This window comes from Ischnura elegans, chromosome 1 (genome assembly GCF_921293095.1).
Source record: "Ischnura elegans chromosome 1, ioIscEleg1.1, whole genome shotgun sequence".
Classification (NCBI taxonomy): Eukaryota; Metazoa; Arthropoda; class Insecta; order Odonata; family Coenagrionidae; genus Ischnura; species Ischnura elegans.
The window spans coordinates 134,702,073-134,713,422 of NC_060246.1; the positions used below are offsets into that span (position 1 = coordinate 134,702,073).

Here is an 11,350-nt window from a genome sequence, read left to right on the forward strand (position 1 = left end):
TCAGCCTTTAGCGTCGAAAAATTCAAGCCATGGAAACACGGCCTTCGGCTTTTAGCATTGAAAAATTCAAGCCGTGGAAACATGGCCTTCGTAGGGAAAGGGTTAAAACTTGAATTGAGGAATACTAAATAAATATGTAATACAATTTCACATAAATCAAATACTTTTAAAAGAATCATCTTCCTGTGTTGAAACAGATGATTCCTTTAAAAGTCATTTAGTTAAGGCATAGCTCAACAAAAAACTTTCAGTATAAAGGCAAGTTGCATCATATTTGCAACAATTATAAGCTCACAGCTTGATAATGAGGAGCTCATAATTACTATGATGCTCTATTTTCACTTTTAAATCAATTTACCATCAGTGATACTGTGTCATGAGTTTTAAATCATCCACTAAGTAGGTATTTATCTGGACTTTTTTGCCCTCTCTGAGTCATTCCCGAGACCTGAGTGTCCAAGAGGCACCAAAGTGCTTAACAATCACATTAGGCTGGATATAAATGCACATTCACATATGTGTGCTTATGCTTATGTATTCACTGTTCGTCTATGTTGGAGTGCGCTAGCAGCTTAACTACAAAACTAAGCAAGTCTTCTACTTCTAAACACTTCAGAGCAGCATCCTGAATAGAAATTAAGGATATCATTATTTCGTTCCGCTTCTTCAGAAATATAAATGGAACATTACTCCCATAGAGTGAGTCAATGCTTGACTGAAATCTATTAATCTAGTCTAAGTTTCTCAGAATACCATTCAAATTTGTCATTAACGTATATGCAGCAGTTCAGCTTATTCATCACAACAGAAAGAACAAAGTTTTCCTCACACCAATACAAGAAATGCACACCCATGTCTAAGGAATTGAAAACTGTTCATTATTTATTGAAATCATTACAAAATATATTACTTATATCTTAATATTATGTAAAATTAGATACACACTCCCAAAAGTTAACATTCAATTGCATCTTTAAAAAATTCTGCCATACACAATTAGTTCACACTTCACCACCTCAGTAAATGTAAACTTCGCAATGGCTCCTGAATGTAACACATTCAAAAGGATACACAACAAAATATAATTCACATTTGAGCCATTGGAAATACAAATTTCTCAACATTTCGGTATCAAGGTGATGTCTATTATGAAATAGTAAACATTGGACGGAACCTTGGACGGACCACATACAGATCTTCATAAGATATTCAAACAATATCATAAATTATAAATCAACATTACAAAATAAAACAAAGGAATGCTACACATGATAAAAACCATTACTATGGAATACAAAAAAATATATGGGCTAGTCACAACTATAATACATGTGCATTTAAATAATATATTCTTTAAAATATGTGCAAATGATAGAAGACTGTAGCAGTCCCTTAAAGAATTTCACATGTGTGCGTTTCGTAACAACAAAGTGCACAGCTGTTTTTCTAGGTTAAAATGAATAAAAATAAATATCTACATTGCATGATGAAACAATGTAATTTTGTCAAATACTTAGTGAAAGAATACGAAAAATTTGGAGAAAACACAATCCCCATGGGAGAGATTAACAAGTAATCATTCAATACTGTATGTATACGGATTATACATGATTATAACATTAACCACCATTTTCAAATAATATAATCCAAGAGAGGTAGCTAAACAAAAGTATTTTAAAAATGCAAGTCGACTTCAAGCCAATGAATTTAGAATTACACGCAATGCAGTGAAATATCCATCGGTAACAAGCAGCTTGAATATTTTTAAGCAATACTATAACACAAGACTGCAGTAAAATACAAAAAGTTATGTTTGAAAAAAAAAGCAATATAAAAATTAAAAACAGGAGGCACGAAAAACCTCTGGAATATGAACCTAAGGTCACTTGGCATGTTGATCCAAATGCAACACCAACCTAATTGATTGTATTAGATGTGCATGATCTGGAAAATGAACCCTTTTAAATAAGGGAAGAGATCATTCGTAATTACACTCACAAAATTTTTCATGCAGAATTGTGCAACGTAAAATGAATAGAAAAATCTCTGAATATGCCTAAATTTATCTTGAATTCAAACTTGAAAAGGTAAAAAAAATAATAAGCACATTAAACACTGATTGTAAACCGACAATTTTTTAAAAAAGATTCCATTATCATATTATTAAAATGCTTTTAAAAATAAACAACTACTGACCATAGGAATCAATCATGTCCTTATTTAAAAAAAAAAGGGACATGTGGAATGAGAATAAGGACATCTCTTCACATTAAAAAACTAGGCCTAAACCCCAAAAAAAAGCAACATACTCAAACAAGTGTGCAATTCATTCGATTCAAAATTAATTCTGAGATAAATATCATTTAGCTAATAAAGATACATTTTTCCACAGAGACACAAGTCAATGAAAATGGAAGAAACTTAACACATCAATGACGGAGCCAAAAACACGAATGGGAGTTGCACCAATGTAATGCACAGTACTGTTGCATAGCAATAAGTCATCTCCCACACAAAATTTTTCAAAATAAGCCTAATAATTTATAGCAAATATTGGAGAGACCTCCAATCATCAGTAGAATAACATGGGAATCACTTCATTTAGGCACTGAGAAGAGTAGGTTGGTCTCATAGTAGGGGATCAATTAGGTTGATAAAATACCTATAAAAATGGATTCTCCTCATACCCAATTATTACATTAGGGCATAGCTCAAGCAATTCAGTTTTGTACAAAATGCAATAACAAAGTTATGAGATGCCTGAGTAATAAGATAATTCTTATCATCACAATTCGTTAACTGCATGAAAGATTAATGTTCGTAACATTTACATAATACATAGCAGTTTTCACGGCACTAATATCTACAATTAGCTTATATAAAATACCATAAAAATAATTTGTAATACAGGCACTTTCCCTCATTCACCAATAAAGACAGCACATGTACCTAAAAGTTCAGTGCCATACATGTGTCTTTAATTACCTGTATAATGCAAAAGCAAGATTCTAACAATCATTCATTAGAAACATTCACATACATGGTGAATGATAAAAAAACCATAACAGTGAACAATCAAAATTCATCATATCCCTGATAGATATGGTAGCTGCAGGATAAAAAACATAGTTGATTTTTATGGGTATAAAAGTTCAATATTTGGAGATTGCAATTCATCAATGAATTGATATTCTGAGTATACCACCAGCCAGCAGTACACCTGAAAGCATACGAAAAAAAATTAAAATTAGCATTAAGTTATGAAATTTGTCAATCAAAAGAGCATTATCATACAAGACAAAAAGATATTTTACTATATATTATGATCTTTCACTTAAGGTACGCTTATCCAGATGTCAAATGATGTAGCTGACGTTTACTCACTAAAATACATCAATATAAAATAAATTTAACACCTACAATAAAAGTTCATTATGACTAAAATATGAAAGACTTGATGAAATTGCTTTGGTACTGCTTCCGCCAATTCTGTAACCAATGCATTAGGACAAAACAGTTAACTTTGGAACAGAGAAAGCCAAATTATGTATTGACCAATGTATTTGTTGTATGGACCGAATGACTTTCATGTTTTGGAGAAAGATGCTTTTGATAGTGTATATGTAATTGGCCTTGACAGTTTCACTACAAGGCAATAGCTGTTAATCTTTCATTTTTGTAGAACTGTTTCTTTATAATGAGGTTAAAGAAACACAGCATTTACCCCTGAAGACTCAAAAAGAGACCGTGTGCGACACAGTTTTGAGGCTAGAGGTTGACTTATTCAGGTGTCCTCAAGGTAGGCAAAACAAGTCAACAATAAGGAAAGACAGTGGTTCTGTTAAGTGGTTCATTAGGGAAATGGAAGTAAGGGTTTCCCCTGGGGTGCAGAACGGGAGGCTGAAGAAGCCTTGGCTTTGATTCTAGTAGACTGGAAAGGTATGAAGGGAGAAAATATGTCAATCTCTATTGGTTAGAGAGCTGGGGACTTTTTGCTTTGTGATTCCCATAGATGGATGTTAGTGCCACAGTCACCTGTATAACCCTCCAAGTCCACTTAATTGTCAGCAATGCATCAGCTTGAGTGTCCTCTCTTACCCAATCCTTCATTGCTTCCTCAAACTTATCCCATTTTTCTGTGCACCTTGTCTCTTGCTATTTCTGTGATTCATTTCATTCTAAACAAACCTTTTATATTCATTTTTCTATTGATTTGCAACCTCTCCTTATATATTCACAAAGATCTGCTGATAGTTTACAGTGGACATTTTAATATAGCCTTAAAGACAAGCAACAAGCGAGATCAAATCGAAACTTGAAGCTTGTGCATGGTGAAAGGGCTCCATATTAGAAATGAAGGCACTTCGTTATTTTCACAATTTATTTAAAAATTACCACTGGTTTTGTCTATAACGCCATTATTTATTTTTATGCACTTGATGATAGCATAACAGCCAAAACCAGTTGTACCTTTTAAATAACTTGTGGAAGTAACAAATGGTCCTTCATTGCTAACTGAAATCAAGATGGATGCAATCAGTTAGAGGCATGACACTTAAAAATACACTTCACTAATACCAGCACATGCTGACAAAACAAATGGTTTCAATGTGCAAAGGTCATTTTTAACTGAATACTGATAAATTACATTTTTCAGAGAAATATTTCAAAATGTGTAAAAAAACAAGAAATGCGATAACAAACTGTATTTATGTCCCAAGTATAAGGATTATGATCTTTTATGCACAATTTTAGTATCAAAAATCCTTCACCTCCTCAAGTTTATGTTTTTTTTGTTTAAGGCAGGTAAAGACCTCTATGGCAGATGGTTGTATCAGGATAGGGCATTCTAAACAATCTACTTATGCAACAAAAGTTCTTGAATGTGCTCAACAAACAGTGTGAGCTAAGTCACACAGATTAGAGCAAGATGAGCAAACAAGATGGCATTCTATTCACACATAGGCTGAAGCTGACAGGCTGTAATCCAGGCAGCTTCCGAAACTCATTTGTGAATAGAATTGACGTGGGATCAATAGGACATTCTTGATGATGCAGTTGAAATTTTCAATATTTTATAGCAGAACACATTTGCTGTGAGCTAAACGTCTGTAACCATATTCGAGGTCCTACCAATAGTTAATAGTACATTAGAACAGCTGAGACCTCCACCTTGTTCGACAGGGCTTGTTAACATGGAGGAATATTTAGCCTTTTATCTCTCCAAATACTGTAAGAATATAGAGAAAATTATATTTATTTATGCATTAGCTTCCCTACTTGATGCCCCCATAAAGGGCAGCCTTCACAGGAGCCAGGAAAACCTAGATGTAGCAAGAAATACTCTGGTGTAGGTGGTTCATTTTGCGAAAGGCAAGCAACAGAAAAAGGCACTTCGAGAGGAGTCCACAATAAGCTCTTAAAAACAAATTTCATTCATTTGAGGTGTCACTAGTTTACTTGACATGATTAGGTAATATGATTATAGATCATTTTTGTCTTCATTGATTGATTGATGTTACCTTAAAAAATCAATACATATAAAACTTGACAAGACTTTGGGCTGGCTTCGATTCAGCATCTTTTTAATAACATACTTCATTTTTTTTCATAAAAATTTTTGTTGTGATAAATTGCTCTATAATAATTGCAACTTCTGAAATTTTCAATAAGCCTTCACAGGATTTTTAGGTAGACAGCAACTTGAGTAAAGGAGCTGTCTGCTACAAGAAAATTCATTCTCTGTGGGCATTCTACTCTCAGTTGATGTCCACTGATATAATTACTTATTACTCAAAGACAGCAGAAGAAGAGGTGGACTAATACTTGGAGGAACCACTTTATCACCCGATTCAAGAATATTTCAAAGTTGGAAAAACTGTGTCAAAGTTCTGTGCTTACAGAAACTAGCTAAGAAATATTAAGAGTACCAGCTGCCATAGTCCTATACAAGAGAATATTTAGTGCAGCTGGGATACCCTGAGATAAAAAGAGAAACAGACTTCGACCCACATAGTATGAAAATGTCAGTTTTTTGAAAAACGACTAAAACTTATTGTAATGTTGTTTGTGTTTTTAAAATAATCATATTTCATAATTCTATTTTTAATGGCCCCTTATTTTCCAAGTGCAATATCTGTTTTTAGATGCAAGAACCTCATTAAAAAGAGCAATTTGTGTTTGTTAGTAATTTATGATGTATCAAAGACTGCATAGCACCACGGAAATCATGCGAGAAAAAGGAAAAGACTGGATACAGATATGGTCATAACGATAGTAATCTTAAACTAAGACTTAAACTAAGAAGTGTTATGTATTTCCCTTAGCCGTTTCATGTGTTATTAGAAGGTAGCACCATATTGGAAAAGAGCAATTGAAGTGCTAATAGAAAAGGATGTACCAATCAAGTAAGATAAATAGTTCAATTTATTCATTAGAGGTGGTGATAAATTAATACTGAATGGATTGTTTATATGCCTATGCTTAACCTGACTTATGATCAAAGTTGATCATGGGTGATTATGACATGAGCAATATTTATTTATAGCACTTTCAATACTGTAGAATTTTTACTAACCCTGTTCAATAAAGTTTGAAAATTAGCTCTTTTGTGACCTAAACAGATTTTCTGTAGTAGTAATCCTAAGCTATTTTTATTTAAATTTAAAATTAGAGAAAAAATTCCCATATACATACATGTACTTAATATTTCAGTGAGGTATTCAGTAAAAATTAGTTTTTTTTTGAATTTGAGAAAAATGCTTCTCGAACTACCTCGATTAAAAAATAAGCTGCAAATGAAAGGAAATAAAACATCATGATACAAAATATGAAAGCTACAGCGTGAAGTTGACATGTAATGAATGGGTTGCATAAATACTGACCAAAAATTTAATGTGCAAGGAGAAGATGAAATTCCATCATTTGGTTACACAGCACATATAATTTTTTTTAAATCTCTCTGTAATTTCCCTGAGTCAGCAGATTTTTCAGGATAGTAGCTGTGCCATAATGGCTTCTTATATTGCCCAGGATTCACATTTAGACTGACAAGGACTTGAATTTAGTGTGCACTCACTAGGTGTGCATATTAAAATTATTCAATGTTTAAGCAATGACACACCCTCTCGAGAAACTCTTAATTGCTCCCAAGAAACATGAGCAGTTGAACAAAAAATCAATTTCTTTTACCCCTGACCTCTGATACTCGGCACTGATTCATTTACACCTTCTCTCGACCTCAAGAGCATGAATAGTGGGGCAGATTTTCAAATTGACCCAGACAAAAACAAATGATCAACCCTTTATATTGCATACGTGGTAGGAATTAGAAGGTAAAAAAACAGAAAAATTGGCAATGTGACCATATCTTTAAGCATTTTCCAGAATTTCACATTCAAGATGGAAATTAAACAATAGCTACTTGGTTCACATTGAATTTGCGTGAAAAAAGCAAAAATATCAATATTTACTTCAATAAAACAAAAAATACAAGTATATCACCATATTTCTCCGAATATAGTCCCCCCCTTAATTTTGAGGCCTCAGTTTAGGAAATTAAAAAAAATATATGCTTGAATAGAGTCCCTTCTTTACTTTTTCCATGGGCATTTTTGGAGAAAAGGGGGGACTATTCTCAGACAAATACGGTAAGTAGATAAGGTAATATGTACTGATAAAAACTTACATTATATGCCATCCACAGCCATAAAACCAAGGCCACTAAAACTGATTGAAGCTGTAAAGACAAAGAGAATTCATAAACATATACATATTCAGAAACCTCTTGAAGTATCATAGTAATAAAAATGGATTATACAGAGAGGAAAATCTTAATTTACCATTTTGATAGAATTGGTGGCTATAGCAAAATTGCCCCATTAATAGCTAATTTATTCAATAGTATTTCTCGATGGTACAACTATCAATTGCAATAAAAACTATGAGTGCAAACTATTTACATATACATATGTGATTTCATCTAAAGAAAAGGAGTCCTCTAAAATGCACCATCTTAAAGACCATCCAACAAACTAATCCAAGGCAAAGAAGTATAAACAATAATCAATTAATGCAAGGAAAGTGATGCTAATTTTAATGAAATATCAGCCATTATATCAGCATTATTTTAATTATGAGTAAGGCTGCATGCAGTAAGGACTTAATGGTGCAAGACCAAAAATAATTGTGTAGAAAGATTGGTACATTAAATGGATCAACTTACTGAATGGCATTTTTTTCAACCTTTCAAAATTCTGATATTAGGATATTTACCAATGCAATGGCTTGAAATTTTTTTCCACTGAAGTAATATGGATATTGGTTAAAAAATACTGTTTTAGTGATCTTTTGAGCAGAGAAGTAACAAAAAGTTTGGAAGACTTTGTGATTAGCAACTGCCAGGCTATAATCTCCCCACATTCATTGTTGTGAGACTTATTTGATAAGTTATTTAATGCTACAAAAAATTAAAGCCACTTCATTGACAGTTTTTCAATCTCATCATTGTATGGTTAAACTAATATCCAGTGATTCAGCCGTTGTCTGATTACCAACACAACAGGGCGATTAAATTGAAAATTACCTTAAATCAAATAAAAATACTTTTCTTTGTTTCTATAAGATTTAATCTGCTGAACCAAGATTGAACTCAACTCTGTGGACATTTTCAAGGCATACAACCACCACTTTCATCTACTCAGTGACCTTACAACACATGAATGATCTGCGTACATTTTTCAACTCATTACTGAAGATTTTCTGATGACATTATATTAAAATAAGTATTTCACTACAGGTTTTCTATATTGCATGTTTTTTTCCAAAATAAATGAAATCAAGAGGATCTAATTTTAATATAAATCAATCAACTGTGTCAATAACAAATCAATTTTATCTATCAATAGCATAAAAATTTCTACCTTTCTTAAGCTAATCAAAAGAATTATAAAAATGTCAACTTAGATGTAAAAATACAAATGATACTTACGGAAGAAGTCAGTTACATGCATAGATAAGTAAGCTATCAATGTGAAATCATGAAGGCTTCACCCATATTTAACTACCAATCATGAAAAAAATTGTTAAGAAAATCAAGCGAGGGTTTTAAGTACTAAGTGATATTCAGCTACTTAAAAGTTTCATTTAGTACAAATATGAACTCAGTCCTCGAATGAAAAGCATTGAGCGGAAGAAACAATTGTGGTCCATGCAGCCACAGATAGGTTGAGATATTACACACACAATTCAAACCAAATCCTTTCACATGGGCAGTTGCAGATGAAACGTGAATATTTTGTGCAATTTCATAACATACAAGAAGATTTTCCATTTGATTCTGATCTTTCTCAATGTGAGCTCTCGTTAGTTACTTTCTGACTGTAAAGGTAGCAAAACTCAACTTGGGTACTTATTATTAGGAGCCACTAGGTACACAGGTGGAACCAGTTAAAATCCATTCCACGACAAACATAAAATAATGCATTAAAAATGGTCTACCCAAGTACTGCTACCTTTCAGACATTATTGACTTTATCACAACCTAATAAGAATTAACATAAAAATTATACTTACATAAATGTAATATCCTCCGATCAGCCATAAGCCAAAAACAAGCTGGAACAGAATGACAATTCCAAATGCAACCAACCAAGGGATAAGATACCCTCTAATTCCCTTGTGTACACCAACGATAAGAAGACCAGCAAAAATAATCAACAAAAGAAAATAGAAGATGAAAAAACCACCAACGGCTTGAGTAGCTGTAAATAGAAAGGGATATAAATACAATATAAATGACAAAATAAAAATCCTGAGGAGAGAAATCAATCTCAGAGTAAAATATTACATCATTCAAAAAAAAGAGGATAGGGAACTTACAATCTCGGACATCGGTTTCAAAAAGAGGGAGGTAGAATTGACTGGATTCACCACCACTCATAACAAAGGCTGTGTGTGTTATACACACAACACAGGCAGCCTGCAAGGAATCGGAAGGAATGATACATTTTATCACTCTAAATTTTATATGTATAAAACATAACTCTTAAATTATTGTTATAGATTTCTCCACGTAACCCGAACAAATCCGTGACTCACGTCCAAGACATATTTTCAACAAAATGCGTGGTATATTAATTACTAAAAGAAAATTGGCAATTCATGTTAGTTTTTAGCTTCGATTTTCATATCAACGACTGAAATTCTTTGGGTTTAAACAATCAACAGGTGTACACAGCTATCAAGCATGCAAAAGAAGAAGACTACCAGTTGATGGTCGTAAGAATCACTTTCAAAATAAGGGCAGTTGAATAATACATGGCACACATACAATAATCTCGTACAAAATCATGAGCGAAAATATGTACCCAAAGTTAAAGAAGAATAAAAATACCCACCAGGGTATACCCAGCCACTGCTTTGGTTCCCGTTTTAAGACTATTATTCCAAATACATGGACACCAACAGGATCCCAGTAAAGGCATTTTACTTAATTATAGCACACTTTTTTATAAAATATAAGCCTTCCACAACCTCTTGAAGAAATAATAACACCTCTTACTCCAACAATACATCCAGAGGGTAATGATGAAATTGCCAACGTACGGCTAAAGTTTAATTTTGAACGTCAACGCCCTACTCACGCTTATGAATGCAATTGAACTTCTCCTGTTTTCCTAGTTCAAAACTCGCCCGTGGCACGCCCGTTTTTTCTGGCGCTGCCTATGCCATTGGAATGCAAGCCTTGAGCCTCAAGAAATAACAGTTTTTGTGATGAAATCAATTTTTTCCTGACGGTTCGAACGGTTACCGATTTATAAAGTATCATAATCCTAGAAAATATTTCCTTTAAAATTGTAATATCCGACCATAAGAACAAAAATACGAATAAATTAGATACTCCCGCCCTTCAATGGCGGGATGATTCAAAATTCAGATGAAAACCGCTTGAACCCATTTACGGCTTTTTTTACACATAGAGGTAACATTGCATCATATATTGTTATAAGAAAATAAAATAGCTCATCAAAAATATGTAAAAATCATAATTGTTCGTTTTAAATTTTCTAAAAGTTCGGACACCTACCAAGAAACTAAATGATTACTACGCCATCCTCTGAAAATATAATTTGTCAAAATTAAAAATTTCCAAAAGTACTTTACTAAAGCTCATTTTGAAAATGTTAGAGTTGAAATGATTAAATTTGGCATACAATTTAATGGCACATTCAAATTCATTGAAAATTTCATTGAGGTTACAAAATATTCTGTAAAATCATATTTTGAACCCGCTTAAATTGCATTGTCAACCTTTGGAGGCCCTTTTTTCCATTAAAATTATTTTAACCAT

At 32.9% G+C, this 11,350-nt stretch overlaps 1 protein-coding gene across 1 annotated transcript; it reads right to left on the reverse strand.

The window, feature by feature from the left end:
- Nucleotides 1-861: 861 nt before the first annotated feature.
- Nucleotides 862-10,657, reverse strand: LOC124170506. Its single transcript, XM_046549278.1, has 5 exons — nucleotides 10,398-10,657; nucleotides 9,880-9,979; nucleotides 9,574-9,761; nucleotides 7,688-7,738; nucleotides 862-3,220 (listed from the first exon to the last, which is right to left on the reverse strand). Exons 1-5 carry the CDS (start codon nucleotides 10,482-10,484, stop codon nucleotides 3,137-3,139), a joined length of 510 nt encoding a protein of 169 aa, XP_046405234.1. The 5' UTR covers nucleotides 10,485-10,657; the 3' UTR covers nucleotides 862-3,136.
- Between the last annotated feature and the right edge of the window lie 693 nt (nucleotides 10,658-11,350).